The sequence below is a fragment of the Cololabis saira genome, chromosome 7 (assembly GCF_033807715.1).
Source record: "Cololabis saira isolate AMF1-May2022 chromosome 7, fColSai1.1, whole genome shotgun sequence".
NCBI lineage: Eukaryota > Metazoa > Chordata > Actinopteri > Beloniformes > Belonidae > Cololabis > Cololabis saira.
The window spans coordinates 27,065,922-27,082,293 of record NC_084593.1 but is presented as its reverse complement, the minus strand read 5'-3'; the positions used below and the strand labels follow the sequence as shown (position 1 = coordinate 27,082,293).

The window sequence follows — 16,372 nt, the reverse complement described above, 5'->3', positions numbered from 1 at the left end:
GCTCAAGGTTTATGATAGAAGAGGATTGTTTTGTAGGCTTTGTCAAGTGTGAATTTAATAAGCAGTTTTTCTCTGTCTAACTGCCCCTCCCAGGTCTGTGGGTCACCATGAAGGCCTTGGTGGGCGACATAGTTCAGATCAGAAAGGAGTACCCTCACCTGGTGGACCGCAGCACGGTGGTTGCCAGAAAGCTGGGCTTTCCAGAGATAATCATGCCCGGAGATGTCCGTAACGACATATACCTGACCTTACAGGGCGGTGACTTCGACAAATACAACAAGACAGCACAGAAAAATGTGGAGGTTGTCATGTGGGTCTGTGATGAGGAGGGCAAAGTCATACAGGTGAGCGGGTGGAAGAAATGACTTATGGGAGGGCTGGGGGACGACAGTGTTTTTGAAGAGTGGGAAGGTTTAGTGTAAACAGGAATTAGATTGTGTGTGGGATGGTTTGAAATGAGCATGAGGTTGTATGAGCCAGTCAGAAAGCACTTACTCTGTTAGAGGGCACATAGAGACTGCTTTAACCCTGAATGAAAATCCATCTTATAAGATAAACTCAAAAGCACAAAGTCAAAAGAGTAAAATCTGACAGATTACTATGAAATATATTTTTCATTCATCCAATTTTTTTCCCTAGAACGCCATCTGTCTGGGAGCTGGGGATAAGGCGGTCAGTGAATATAGGTCCGTCATTTATTACCAAATCAAACAGCCCCGCTGGATGGAAACATTTAAGGTGTGTGTGCTACTTTCTTTAGTTCCTTTGAACTGATTTGCTGTTATACATTTTTGTCATTCCTTTGCTGACACTGTACAATGTCGTGGTATGACTTTTGTTCTTTTGAATATGTATTTAATGCTTTCAACATTAACATGATATATCCACCAGGTGGCAGTCCCTCTAGAAGAAATGCACAAAATTCATTTACGCTTCATGTTCAGACATCGCTCTTCCCAGGAGTGTAAGCATCTTCCTCTTGTTTTTCAAGTGGCCTACTGGTCTGTTTTCTCCTGATAAATCAACACTCATAAGTCTTCTTTTATTATCTAAGCCCGTGTGAATAAAGTGACACTTTTACTCAAATAAGCAGTTTTTCTTCATTAATTTAATGACATATTTAGTTTTGGCTCTACTTTTCCTTCTACATTCCATATATGTGTCCTGATTGTGTTCACTGGCTGCTCCCTCTCCAGCCAAGGACAAGAGCGAGAAGAACTCTGCAATGGCATTTGTTCGTCTGATGAAGGAGGATGGGACTGTGCTTCAGGATGGACTACATGACCTTGTGGTCTTCAAGGTGAGAACCAGTGAGGATTCTCTTGTGGTGATAAACCAGGTGGATTTATGAAGGAAGGTTGAGCTTCATCTTGAACAAAGTTGTACAGTAAGCAAAGAGTGGAAACTACGGTACTTAAAAGCTGGTTTACTAAAAAAATTGTGTTCACCAAGCATTATTGCCTCTCAAATGCCAAATATCTCATACCTTGACTTAAAAAAAAAAAAGTTTGTTGAAGCAGGTAGCTGAACTTTAATGAACAAGAGATATTTTCAAATGAAAGTGGCAACTCGTGAAAATGTTCAACTCTGCAAAATGTCAAAAATCTGTGGAATTAATGGCTAAAAACATATTCAAAATGCAGATGAAATGTTAAAATATGTTAATAAAAGGGAACAATTTGATAATGCCGGTGTAGTTGGACCTGTTATCAAAGCAGACCTGGAGGTAAAATGACACCAGATGATGGCAATACGGACAGTCAGAGCGAAGCCAAATAGACTACCAGTTAAATGAGCCAGAGCTAAGATTGAATCCCCTTATTGATTACATGTCAAATACAGTGAAGATTAATTACTCACGATTCACTGAAATACCAAATGGATAGTCCCCCTGTGCCCTCTTTATTATCTCTCGTTATCCCAGCATTCCTCTTGATCTCTCTGCCACTCATGGCTTCAATCTTTTATCACTCAATCTTTCCAGCCATGGACTCTCGGTTTACTGGAGGGTTAATAACAGGAGCAGAGCTGTTTGCTTTAAATTCATCAATAGAACAATGTGCACTAGTTTAAAGGAGCTTGAGGCAGGATTTATGAAAACAAATTGTATACGTTTTAAGTTTTCTAGTAATAATGTCAGATGAAGCGTTCCAAACCAAAAAGAATGAGCCCTCTAGTGTATCTCTCCTTTGCCTTGAACAGGCTGTGTGCTGCAAAATGTGCTGCAATTCGGACTCCGAATTTGCCGCGCTGGGCGGCGGATGTGACGTCAAATGACGTTGCATGCGCGTTCTCCCCGTTCTCCCGTGCCGGCTTCACTGTTGGCTGCAGTACCCCCAACGGCCGTCGTGGCGAAGGGTGGCGCTAGAGAGTCTCATTTCTTAAAAGGAGCCTCATGCTCCTTTAAGCATAATAATGTAAATAAATATGGAGATAAAGATGCCACAAGAAGATATTTATACTGTTAATATCTCTCTTTTTTAAACTCTTAAATAAGAAACTAAGAAGAAAGAGGCCTGATAAATCACTTTATCAAATCCCAGGGTGTCTTTACTTTCTGCTCATTTGCAAAGTTGTGCCATCCCTGGTCTGAAACAAATGTTTTTAAAAAAACATCATCGTCTCATCAGGGTGACAGCAAGCGCATGGAAGATGTGAACGCCTACTTGTCCCTGCCGTCCACCCGCTACCACCATGGGGACCCCAACAAAGGGACGGGGTTGTCCCGCACCTCCAGCAGCGTGTCTGGGAGTGGAGGAGGCCTGTCGGTCAGCTCCAGAGACAGCTTCACCATCTCCACCCTGGTGTGCTCCACTAAACTCACCCAGAATGGTAAGACTGAGAGGCACAGGTGCCACGCTGTTCAGGTACTCTTTCCGTGAAATTATTTGTATTTCACCGATGTCCTTGGGGAGGGTAACTAACAAAATAAGTATGCAGGTTGTTTAAGAAACTTCCATCACACAGACACCTATGACAGTGCAGTGGGGTTTTAGAGGTCACGTGACTTCCTTACGTCATGTATGGGTTTAAAACCATGTTAAACTTTAAACCTCAGCTAAGCTCGTAGCAGTGCAATTGGCCCGAAGGCTTAACTGATGATTAAATTAGTGGCGATGAAAAGAACCTCCTGCTGTGTCTGTTCATGTCGTCACCGTCTGAGCCAAATGTGAACAGACTGCAAAAGCTATGAGCAGCTGCACCTAACTGTTCAGCAGAGGGTTTTGGTAGTGCGGACATGATCACATTAATCAGGGAAACTGTAAAATGGTGAACAAATTGAATTCCGTTACAGTTTACCAATTCAGTCCAATTCATTATACGTGTATTTTTTATATAGTCAATAAAAAGTAGCCTCCTCAGTGGAGCGACTGAAATCTCCCGTCCGGAGTGTTTAAGTGGAAGCAGTGGAGAGGAAGAAGTCCCTTTAAGCAGGAACCCAGACTCAGGGAGCGAGGCTATCTGTCTAGATCTGTGGGGAGTCGTCAGAGGATGGTAGATAAAGATGGTCAGTAAAGAGAGCAGAGTGAGCCGAACTACCCAGTGCACCATGGGAGAAGTTCCAGCCAACAGCAGTAACTGAGCAGATGACTGAGTGCAACCCAAGCCCCTATAACTATACGCTTTAATCAAGGGATGAGCTGGTCTCACCTGAGTTACGGCTATCATTTGGGCATCACTTACTTACCTTGGCATGAGCATGGCCTTTTCAAAGTGTTGCTTGATGAAGATGACAAATGAGTGGAAACATGTTGACATGTTGATTTATTGGTTTGCTTTCTTTCGTCACTGACACCCCCTTTTTGCTGCACCCTTTTGCTATGCTGAACAGACAATCTATCCCTCACACGAACCTTAATCCCCCATCACACAAAAAAAAAAAATAGTCGTGTTGATATGATAAACACTATAAAGAGGTGTTACAAATGCTGCTGATGGCAAATTGTCAGCTTGGTGAACAAGGGCTCTTAGTCGAAAAATGCACAACACACTCCACTCTTTCTCTCCATCTCTCTCTCTCTCACACACACACAGACACAGACACACACACAGAACATGCAAGGAAGGAGGGTGTTTAAATCTGACTTGTAAAACAGGGAAATATAGGCAGACCAAGACTATAAATGTTAGAGAGAAAATGTTACTGGGCAAATCCAAACCCTTTACAAGTGTGAAACATAAATGGTCGAAAATAAAAAGAGATTGTGGAAAAATGTTAAGAAGCTTTACATTTCTGCTTTGAATTGTATTTTTAAAATCTGACTTGGTTATGCCTGGTTATACAAATATATGAAAATGAAAGTTTGAAAGTTCAAGTGAGATTAATTAATTCTCCAGTATCTTATTAATTTGATTAATATTGCCAGAATTACTGCTTATTTTGATGTGTTTTGGTGGTAGAAGCAGAGAGGGTTTTCTGTTTTGTTTTTTTAAGAAGAATAAAAACTTTGATTTCTAATCCTGTAAAGCACTTTGTGTTGCACAAGTTGTATGAAAAGTGTTGTGCAAATAAATTTTGTTTGATTGATTTCCATCGTGAGATAGAAAGTGGGGTCTGCGTAATGTGGGTTTTATTAGTGAAGAGTTGCATGAGTTTGTTCCAAATACTAAGACGAGCCCACGGGCAAGACACATTCATGATGAGGAGCACATGCGTAGATGGATAATTGCACACTCACTCCATAGTAAGGTGCATCAGACACAGGTGCAGAGCAGCAGCTGTTACCAAGGAAGCCAGTCCATCATTCTAATGAACAATATTCAGAAGTATTAATCACCCTTACAGCATGAACAAACGCACACATACACACTCTCACAGGTTTGCATAGTCACAGTGTTGTTAAAGGCTGCCAACCAGATGTGTGGCCTGGTGTAATGTGTTCAAAAATACTGGACAGGGAGAGCGGTGAAGTGCAGGGTTGACCCATGGAGACACGGAAATCTGTCCCATGTCAAACCCCATCAGAATCAATGACCGAAGCAGACTCAGTTGAAAGTGTCACTAACCAGAGGGCTGGACGCTAGTGTGTTTACGTGAAGAGTTGATGTGCTTCAAAGGGGAATGGAGACTTCTTTTGCAGTTAGTGAATATGTTAATTATGTAATGATTACAAGAACGAGCTACTGTTTCTGCCTCTTCTTAAAAAAACGACCAAATCTCAGCTAAAATAAAAGCTTATTCACAGCTGCTGAAAAGCGTACACAAAGAGTTTCCTCTGTTTAGTCTTCATTCATGGTCAAGGTGAAGTGTTTTGTTTTCTTCTTCTTCATTAGACTTGTGTGCAATGTAATTTTACTTGCACTTTCTGATGACAATGTGAAAGCCAGTTTGTCAAGATGACAGATATGTCTCCAATGGATTTGGATGTAAACACAGCTACACTTTCAATTAAAAATTGTCCCTCGATTGTTACTTGTGTTCTTAGATATGAACATTTCAAAACACAGAATCGAATTTGACCTCCTTCAGGACTATAATGTATTCATTTCTAAGTACAATTTATCTATTCCAAACCACCCAATATTAGATTTGCGGTGGCATAAACCAGCAGAAAGAAGCAAATTGATGAAATGTGTTTACCATTATACCATGCTTTTAAGTAAACTAGCCATTAAACCCTTTTATTATTTTCGCTCCAATTTCAATGCAGAGTTAGCAGCAAGTAAATAAATAAATAAATAGGAAAACAGCCACCGGCAGAGTGGCAAAGTGGCCATCTTCCAACTGAACGATCAGTGCTTCCATCAGTGCCTCCACATGGAAAAGTGTTATTGGACACCAACTCCCAAGTTAAAGGCACTACATACCCTATAGAAACTTGTCATATGAATTAAGAGGTGCTGTATAAGTGTGTGTGAATGACAAAATGCGTTGTAAAGTACTCTATATAAGTACTGGACAGTATGTAAGAGTGGACCATTTACCATGCAGCTTCCAGTAAGTGTAGCTACCGGGGTGCATGAACCTTCACGAATACTCTTATCTGTCCCTTGTGTTTTAGTGGGTCTGTTGGGGCTGCTCAAATGGAGGACTCGGCCTGAACTCCTTAGAGAAAACCTGGAGAAACTCAAAATGATTGATGGAGAAGAGGTGGTTAAGGTTAGTGCAATAAATGCAAGCGTTTCTATTTGCAAGTGAGTGGGCTGACATTGTGTGTAGTCACTGGCGCTCCGCTTTGTCTGTGTGTGTGTGTGTGTGTAGTTTCTGCAGGACACACTTGATGCCCTGTTCAACATCATGATGGAACACTCTCAGACTGATGACTACGACATCCTCGTGTTTGATGCCTTGGTGAGTGTGTGGGATATCAGTTTGAAGAGGAGTTTTTTATAGGTATCAGTGCCTTCCCATCATGCAGCTGACTTCCTGCCATGTTCTCTCTAATCTAACGTTTCTTCATGCCCTTCCTTTTCCTAACAAGCACATCAGTCAGATGCCTACACACGAACCTCGTCTGCTTTGTGGATCTTTCCTGCTATGTAAACATGTCAGCAACTGTGTTCTCCCATCTGACAGATATATATCATCGGGCTGATCGCTGACAGAAAGTTTCAGCACTTCAACACAGTTCTGGAGGCTTACATCAAGCAGCATTTCAGCGCTACACTGGCCTACAAGTAAGAAACATTATGGGTCACAAGCCCGTTTTGTAATGCCATCTCAGAAAGACATTATGCACTGTGGACACTGCCATGCTAACAGTGACCTGTGCAAACCAGTATGTTGAGGGTGTATTTGGGTCCATTAATCCCAAGTCCTGCAGCAGAAGGCAACTGTTTTATTCTTGAACATGTTTCACCTCTCATCTGAAAGGCTTCTTCCTTTCTAACTAACTGGTGGGGAGTTCCACATGTCTTAACTGTTGTTGGGAAATTCATTCTCATTAATCACTGGTCTACCTGCCTCTTGAATGGTTCAGACACCACCTTAGGAGAGTCAAAGATGCACTGTAAATGTTGGATACTTAAATGTTGCCCCCTCCCTTTTTAACAAAGTTGGCTTATTTCACTCTCAAAATCGTCTTTCTTCTGAGGACATCTCTGTCCTTATCTCTTATCTTTGTGATTCAGGTGGTCTGCTGGGTCTAGACCTGAAGAAGTGACTCTCCTGTGTTGTACCGAATGTCCATCTGCAGTTGTGGGTTCAGTTTCCCCTGTATAAAGTTCTTTGCAGTCCTCGGTGTACTGCAGGGGCAACTCTGCTCTGTTTGTGGGTGTTTTGTCCTTTGAGTGACCCCGTTTCCACCTGAAGATGTTGTTGTGTTTGAAATTCTCCAGGTTTCTTCTGTTTGGTGAAGATTCTGCCAGGTTTTTTTAGTCCCTCCTGCCACATATGGGATGTCAGTGTTTTTGTCCCTGTTATTATATTTCCCTTAGGTTTTTTCTTTTTTTCTTTTCAGATTTTGAGGCTGACTTGATAAAGGCTTGGTTTGAGTAGTTAGTATTCCAGTAGGTGGTGGGAGTCAGAATGCGAGTTTTGGTCTGTGTATTATAGATTTCTCTTATACTGCAGTGTTAAGAGTCCTGTCCACGTCAATGTTCAAAATACAGACCAAAAAAGTGCTTGTTATTTTTCCTCACCCTCTCCAGTGAACTTGATGTTGCTGCTGCGTTGATGTGTTCAGTGAAGGCCATATTTTGGGGGATTTTGACCCAGGTGTCTTCCACATAGCTGAGTCAGTGACTGTGTCCTGTTCCCTTGTGGGAGATTACCTGTCTGCTTCTGACCTCTTCCTGGTAGATTTTGGCAACAATATTTGCTAGGGAACCCACACTACACCTATGTTTCTATCTGTGAAACCCATCATTGTGTCTGAACTAGTTGGCGGGGAGGCAAAGGTTCATCGGATGTGTTTGGAGGAGCAACTCGTTCTGTTGTTTAGGGATCCATTGTGTGGTTCCTCTTAGGACCAGTTTCAGATGTTGAACTTTCTGGAGTTCTATATATGATTGGAGTCTTGTATCTCCAGGTCTGCTGATTTCATCACCTTTTTAATTTAACCTCATGGACACCATTGAAAATATTTAATTAAACTGAGAATATGACTCCTATGGATCTCTTGTTGCATTTCTTTCTCGACACAAACAGCTCTTCTCCTGCTCTTAGCCTGCTTTGTCCAGTTATCCCCACCACTCCCCACCTCCAATTACAATTCCTTCTGTTCTCAACGCCATCTACTTATCTATCCAATCACCACTCCATCCTTCCCCAGCTTGTGTGTTCATATTCACCTTCCTTAAGAGGGTCACTGCAGTTTATTGCCCTTCAGCTCAGGGGCTGTTATGTAAAACTCTTTAACGCCCTCTCACTACATTTTAAACTACTTTCAAAAAGGATAAATCCTCCTGCACTTGTCTCTAAGCTATGCATTTAAACAAAACCAGGGATGGCTAAATGGTACACACTTTTCAAGCCAACCTGATGGCAGTGAGGCCTGATCATAGTTCATTTTTTATGTTTAAGGCAGTCGGACAGTTCTATGATGGATTGGCGACCTGTCTGGGCTGTACTCTGCCTTTGGCTTGGAGCTGGCTGGGATAAGATCCCGACACCCAGCTCTATGTATTATATGTTAGAAATAGGCCAGTGTTATATGCCATTAAGATTTGGGGATGTTGGTAGGTTATAAACTTAAAGTGAACTCTTCACCTCTGCACAGCTCTCCAGCTGCTTTGATGCATTGAAGTGTTTATGTTTGTGACTAAAGATGCCTATGGATTGCTGGAAAGTGAAAAAAAAATCTTTTTTTCCTTCTTTTTTTTGACCATTCATCCGACTGCAAATAAAAATGTCTGCACATGTGACAGGTACATCTGTCGTGGTATGAAGTACTGTTTGGCTGTTATCCCATAGAAAACACTCTGCCAGTTTATCCCTCGCTCTCATTTGTTTGCTCTCCCTCTGCTGCAATTTGTTTTTCTGATTTACAAAAGTGGAAAAAAGAGAGATTATGATCAACCTTTTCACCCTTTGGGACATTAAGGAAGAAATAAGTTATCTCAGAATTATTTTGATTTACCTGTGTCTTGTTTTCTTCTCTCTGTCACACTTCCCCTTTTTTCTGCATCATTCTCCTCCAGGAAGCTGATGTCGGTGTTGAAAAGGTACCTCGACGTGTCCAGCCGAGGAGAGCAATGTGAACCCATCCTCCGAACTTTGAAAGCCCTCGAGTACATCTTCAAGTTCATTGTTCGTTCACGCATGCTATACTCCCAGTAAGTGTGCAGTTTTGTTAAATGATCACTAGGATTATATATTAAAAAAATGTTTCAGAGACTTCAGACTGCAAACATGCCCACAACCCTGTGACTCTGCATGGTTAAAGTTACAGTTTTTGACAGCAGGGTGAGAAGAAGAGCACTAATGTTGCTAATAAACATTGATGATGAAGTACAGCAACCAAATGAGAGCTAATGTGTTTGCAGGACTGCTGAACTGGCAGCCTGCAAAGACACTCAATGTGCTGAGAGTGTCCAGAGGCACAGCAGAAGATGAATGTTAACGCTCTTTATAAAATGTTTACAAGTTGGCACTGGCAGATCAGACACAGAATCAAAAATCATGGTCAGTGCTTCATCTGGGTGCAGCTGGGTGATCAGTCATGTCTGGAATTCTGCATCTTCATATACTCATAGTTCTTATCTTTGTTTTTTTATTTGTAGAAAACATCTTTAAGGAGTCTGTACTATTGATTTCTTTGTGTTTTATTCCCTGATTAGAGATTAAATTAAGCCCAACAATAATTTATGGATCAGCTCCATCTTTTTTATTACAGAGATACCTTAGATCAATTAAAATCGAGTTTGAATCTCTCACGTCAAAGTTAAACAACTTCCTTAGGTCATCTCTGAATGTGTGTGAGATGCCGGTTTGTGTTTTTGTCCCATTGTCCCCCCTTTCTGTTTCATATTTCTAAATGTATTTATATTGACACATATTACATTGTACTTGCATTGCTTTGTCTTGGCACACAGAAATATATACGGTAGTAAATGTATTTTTTTTGAACAGCTCACGTAAATGTAATAAGATTAATCAGAGTCTATTTTATGATAATATCATACCATGGTTTTCTTCTTCTCATTCTTATTATATAATCATTTTAATTTTGCCATCATGTTGTTAGTTACAGTGACATTTTATTATTTTTAGGCAGTTTCTCTTGATAAAGAGACATGGCATATCTGGGAATGATAGTAGAAAAAGCATATCTTAGAACCGTTTAACACTCAGGTCACAGTTCCTACTTGGGAACTACCTTCGTACCTTCATTTATCAGATGAAAATAAGTAACTCTGCAAGTCCAAATATTTGGTTAATCAGCATCAGAAGAATCAGCTTTATTGGCCAAGTTTGAACATGGCAGACAGAGAATTTGACTGGTTATTTCGCTCACTGTACCCAGATTTAAATAGTAGCAAACGGTAAATAAACAAATGTGGCTCTTATTAACATATATACAATTTAAAAAAGTGACAGGTACAGCAGTATGAGGTAGGGTTAGGTTGGTTATTGAAAGGTGTATTGTTACAGCATATAATTGTGGTTATTATTATTGCACATAATTTGATTCTTGTCATGGTTTTAGTCAGTGCAGTTACAGGCACATCTAAATCAAGCAATTGGAAACAATCTAGCTAAAGATTAAACTGGAGGTTCAGAGAAATCCAAGTAAATATGCGCGACAAGACAATCGTATTGTTGAGTGAGGTGCGTGCAACTCCGTGACACTAAGTTACGCCACACGCACCGTCGCAAACACTGTAAACTGAAAAACAAACTGTATGAACCACAGTTGCTAATATCGACAGTACAATCGGTACAACTGCACCAGGACCCAGATGCCCTCAGGGGCCAGTGAAGGAGGGAGAAAAAAATTTAAAAAAGGTTATGGAATAGTCCAGTCACCTTTACAGGTGTTATGTTAAGTGCACGATGACGCAGTGACGTGACATCAGTTTTCAGCAAGAAGAAAAAAGTAAACCAAAGAAAATAGACGACAAAAATAGAGTAGCATCATGTTAAGCGTGCCCAAATAAAAAAAAGCGGCACACAAAAGAGGAAAGAAAAAAAGAGCCAGGATGATGTTAAAGAAATATGATGAATTTAGATATGCTTTTTACTGCAACGGGGGGGAAAGCCAGTCAGGTGCGTGCGGCCAGTTCTCTGTAGTTGCTACAGGACGGGGGCACAAGAACATATTTGCACCAGGGCCTATTGCTGTGATCCTAAGGGTGATTTATGGTTCTGCGTTACACCAACGCAGAGCCTACGGCTTAACCTACGGCGCAGGCGCTGCGTCGATTTACCATAATTCAGCCTTCACGCCACTAGTATTAACAGCGCTTTGTGTACGGGCGCTCCTCCCTGGACAGTATTTGCAAGTTTTAAAAGTTTTCCTCACTGTTTGAAGAAATGGTATTTTATCGTCCCTTCGTCACAGCTCCGACTGTCAGGTAAAACATCTGGTTGTCATTTGGTTCATCAGGAACAGGAAGAATTACTGTGACTATATTTCACATTTGGCTGGTTTCTAAATTACTATCTTGACTGCCCTTATTAAAATGGCTGTGAATGAACTCTTCTATCATTTTGAAGAAGTTTACTGAAGCTCTCGTATGGGCAGAAATATGTGCCACTAGAAACTGAATTTGAATTTTTATATTTGAATTTGAATTGCTCAACTTGAAATAATTGCATTAAAAAACTGAATCTGAATCACATAATTTGAATTTGTATTGTTTAATTTGAATCATTGCATTGAAAAACTGAATCTACATTCCGAAAAACTGAATCTACATTCAGCTCTCACAATTCAAATTCAGTTCTTGAAATTCAATTTCAATTCTACTGTGCCAGACATCCGGGTCTTCTGGAGGAACAGCAATCGAGTGCAGATCATAATACATCCATGGTGCAGATACAAAGAACTCGGGTATCAGTCACGTGACGTTTTTTGTTGTCAGCGCCATAGATTAGATTAGTAATTGCCGGTGATTACAGCTGGAGGTGTCCTGTGAACAGTTTTAGAGGCTTCTCTTTTACTATTGCGGTCTATGGGAAAAAAGCTTTCTGGGCTCCATGGGATTTTTAGTTGCAGTACCGCGGCCGGCCACTGGGAAAAATCGGCGTGTCTGCTGAGTGCGAGACCCGGGGGCTGGAATGTCCCCGGTCGGTCCTCCAGATGGCGCTGACAACAAAAAACGTCACGTGACTGATACCCGAGTTCTTTGTATCTGCACTCGATTGCTGTTCCTCCAGAAGACCCGGATGTCTGGCACAGTAGAATTGAAATTGAATTTCAAGAACTGAATTTGAATTGTGAGAGCTGAATGTAGATTCAGTTTTTCGGAATGTAGATTCAGTTTTTCAATGCAATGATTCAAATTACACAATACAAATTCAAATTATGTGATTCAGATTCAGTTTTTCAATGCAATTATTCAAGTTGAGCAATTCAAATTCAAATTATGTGATTCAGATTCAGTTTTTTAATGCAATAATTCAAGTTGAGCAATTCAAATTCAAATATAAATGATTCAAATTCAGTTTCTAGTGGCACATATTTCTGCCCATACTCTCGTATCAAAATCCATTTTTGAAACATTTAATAAGATATAATGTTGTATAATTGTGAGATTGATCACTTTTAGTAGATGATCGAGAGGGCAAGTGACTAGCTGAACCACATGCAGATCTTTTAAAATTATTTGTTCAGGCTCCTCCCTTCCATGGAGTTGTACAGAAATGCATTTTTTTTCCCTATTTGTAGCATTTCTTGTGGTTGCCCGTGCATCTTTTCAATAGGCAAGGCAAGTTTTTGTCTATTGCACAATTCAACAACAAGGTGATTCAAAGTGCGCTTTTTTTATCATCCACAAGACAAATTTATTTTGCTGAAGGTTAATTTTTGGAGTAAGTGTCTAAGTGACTGTTCTCATTGACCCTGATACATCCAGATACCTCTCTACACAACCTCTTAATGCTTCTGTAATCATAACTACATTATTCAAAGAGCCTGGTGATAATACCTCTTTGTGTTATGGCTTAATCTCCCCCTCCACACACTAAATTCACTATCTAGATGCTAATCCATTGCTCCAGCGTTCACAATAGTAATTAACAAATGTGAATTGTATAGAGATAGTGCAGAGAAGAGGGAAGGAGAGAGATGGACAGATGGATAACTGGCATTTGCTAAGTGTAAAAAGGGTGACATTTAATGGATGGTGGAGGGATATGTAAGGATTGCATATGACGTGAATAGCAGCAATGATAAAGATAACTACAGTTTTTTTTCTTTGTTAATTAAGTGGATGTCCTGATTGCAGCAGTCACTGACTTTTTATTTCTAATTTTACAGTATGTAAAGTAGGGAATTTCAATTTACTATATTAAATTAAAATTGTGCTCTGTCCATTATATATTTACACAGTCAGTATAATAAAAAGAGTGATACGGTGGACAATGTGGCGTTACAACAGAAAAATGAAGAAATGTGACTCATGATAGACCAGATTGTCATATCTTAATTTTTTTGGATAGGTTTTATTCGATAAAATCTTCTCAGATCTTATTCCAAATTAGTCCAGCAAAAAATGAGTCATTGGAAGATTTACAGATTAGGAGACTACAAGTCTGTACAAAATCTTATTCATGCATTAAAGAGAGGGCTTCACGAAGTACATGGCTTAATTTAAAAAAAAGAAAAGAAAAAGAAAGCCTTAAATTCTCTTTATAATGTCAGTAAATTATTCATGAATATCGTCTGTAATTTATCACTGCAATAATGCTGTTAAGTCACAACTTGTTCACACAGAGAATATTGCTAAACAATAGTTTAGCTAAATAATAGGGGATTAAACCCATTTAAATGTGTTAAATATTTCTGTGTTATTTCCAAATGATTCTCCCAGACTTCTATTATGTTATTAGAGGAAATATAAATACGCTCCTTTTTGTCTCTCTGTCTGTCCTTCCACATCCATTCCCAGTGATTACTCACTCACCTGTTCCTCTCCTTGGTTGATCTTGCCTCTCAGGGCTGTTGCCTCCTCACTAAACATGTCACGTCATGAACTGTTGCATTCCGTCATTGCCTCACTCTTTTTATCCAACTCTGTTTTTCGGGTTATATTACCATTCATTTTCCCCCCTGCTCTCCTAGGCTTTATGAGGGGAAAGAGCAGGCTGATTTCGAGGAGTCGCTAAGGAGACTTTTTGAGTCTATCAACAGCTTGATGAGAACGGACTACACCACCACGCTTTTGCTCAGGGTAAATATGTGCTCTCAGCTTGTATCCACACTATGTGAACTTTTTTTGCATTCTTGTCTCATTCTCCTCATCTCTATCCTCCTCACCATTTCTCCAGCTCGTTTGTTTCTCCACATTTCCTGTCTGGCTTTGTCTCCTCTTCTCACCATGCTCCCACCCCTGTTAACTGAGTGTGACTGTATCAGTATTCTGATGCTTAATATCTTCCTCTTATTCTCACTGGTTCCACTAAGGTAGATTTTCAAACAGAAAAAAGTTACAAAAAGGGAAGCAACCCTGGAAAATAAGTAAAATGGATCTTTTTTTTTCAGATGTGAAAAATAACCTACTTTTTATGTCCATTTTACCTTCCACAGAGGTTTTTAGGGTGACGATTTTAACAGTGCTTGTTTGTTATGGCTGTGTGTCTTCAGGTAGCTGCACTGAAATACCTGCCGACAGTCCTGCATGATGTTGAGAAAGTGTTTGATGCCAAACTCCTCAGGTAAGCTTATCCTTAAAACAAAAAAAAAAACACAAATCCACACATTGTTAACATATCTTTTTTGCTATTCAGGTGCCTTTGACAAAGTTTTCCTCTCATCTTTGTTCAGTGACCCTCGATTTTCTTCTTATGCACATTCAAGTGTTTGAGCCTAACCTTCTTTAGCAGGTGACAAAAAAAATCCTCTCAAAGTGACAATGAAACAAGGACAAACACTCACATCAACTCTGCAGCTAATCAAAGTGTCCCTGAGTGAAATAACAATTTCATCAAAACCATGAAGCAAGAGCAATTTAACTCTTCAATGTCTTACCCTCAAACTCCTGAAGAACAAAATAAACCTGGAATGGCCTGTTTAACCTCTCTGTGACCCAGCAGCAAACTGAAATCTGCATTTAAGCCCAGGCAATGACAAGGCTGCACATACTTCTTCAATTTACTTTTTATTTCTAAGTGCGCATTTCAAGGAACTCTTTTATTTGTCTTCTCGCGGCCTCACAACCCAAAGACTATCCATCATCGTGCGATGACCTAATCACTTTTGAGAAATTAGAATCTAACTTCATTTTTGCAACACCTGATTTCAGAGTCCGTTTTTCTCATGTTTTCTCTTTTCCGTCATCCATGTGTGTTTTTGTGTGTCCATTTACATTTGGGTGTGTTATCTGTATATAGTAACAGTTCATCCTCTCCCTTCAATAATTTTAACACCTGACTCAAAGATGCACATATCTTTGCATGGACGCCGGGGGGCAAGGAATGTATTCTCACATTCTCTTTTGCGTCATTCATTTTCTCGTTCACTCCCTTCTATGCATATTCACTTATCCTTTATTGTCTCCTGCTTTTCTTTACGCACTCATACACAAACCCATCCGAGGCATCTGAACTTGAAAGTAAACTCCCTGCTGCAATCTTGATAGGAATAGCCCCGAGCACTTTCCTCGAGCAAGCCATGAGAATTACAATCACAGAGCAGGAGGGGGACTTCAAAGCATTCTCACCCCCTGTATAGTAGCATTCCTATGCTTTGTAAACTCACCTGTACTTTTATCCATGGACAGATACTGGTAAAAGATTTTGTCAGCTGTGCGTGTTTTATTGGCTCTGTCCTCTGCACGTCCATAGATTACAGGCTGGCGTTTTGGATTTTAATTAGAATGAGCTCGGATGATTAGTGGGCCTGATAAGTCTGCAATGATCCTCTGTGACCCCGACATGTCCCCATGTCGGCTCACGCACAGCAAAAGTCACACAAATCTTTTTGTGTCGTGTTTTGGTTTGGGAGAATAGGGTGCACATTTTATTATGTCACTCCATTAATGAAGGTGTTAGTGGCCTGGGTGGCATAATATAAGGGAACAGAGACTAAATAAGATACACACTATAAGTGGAGACGGGGTTTCGCCATGGTTGAGCAGTCAATCTTTTAAAATGACATAAAAGCATCGTATTGTCTAATTTGTTTTCATGCAGCATACACTGCTCGGCTCATGTTTGGACTGTCGAACAAGTGTTTCCTTAGTGATCACAGTTTCCTGCAAGGTGGGGTATATAAAACTGGACCTAACACTGCACGCTTGTGTTGTGATTGTTACATCAGTCAAGTGG

The 16,372-nt window shown here is 40.2% G+C and overlaps 1 protein-coding gene across 1 annotated transcript in view; it reads left to right on the top strand.

Annotated features, from left to right (window-relative positions):
- The window catches only part of LOC133447008 (dedicator of cytokinesis protein 2-like), a 104,343-nt gene that overhangs the window by 8,426 nt on the left and 79,545 nt on the right, over positions 1-16,372 (top strand). The window contains exons 13-23 of the mRNA XM_061725380.1: positions 94-344; positions 640-738; positions 892-964; positions 1,197-1,300; positions 2,631-2,832; positions 6,003-6,100; positions 6,203-6,292; positions 6,518-6,618; positions 9,082-9,216; positions 14,169-14,277; positions 14,691-14,761. Of these exons, the coding sequence (XP_061581364.1) occupies positions 94-344; positions 640-738; positions 892-964; positions 1,197-1,300; positions 2,631-2,832; positions 6,003-6,100; positions 6,203-6,292; positions 6,518-6,618; positions 9,082-9,216; positions 14,169-14,277; positions 14,691-14,761 (1,333 nt within the window). The remainder of the gene's footprint in view (positions 1-93; positions 345-639; positions 739-891; positions 965-1,196; positions 1,301-2,630; positions 2,833-6,002; positions 6,101-6,202; positions 6,293-6,517; positions 6,619-9,081; positions 9,217-14,168; positions 14,278-14,690; positions 14,762-16,372) is intronic.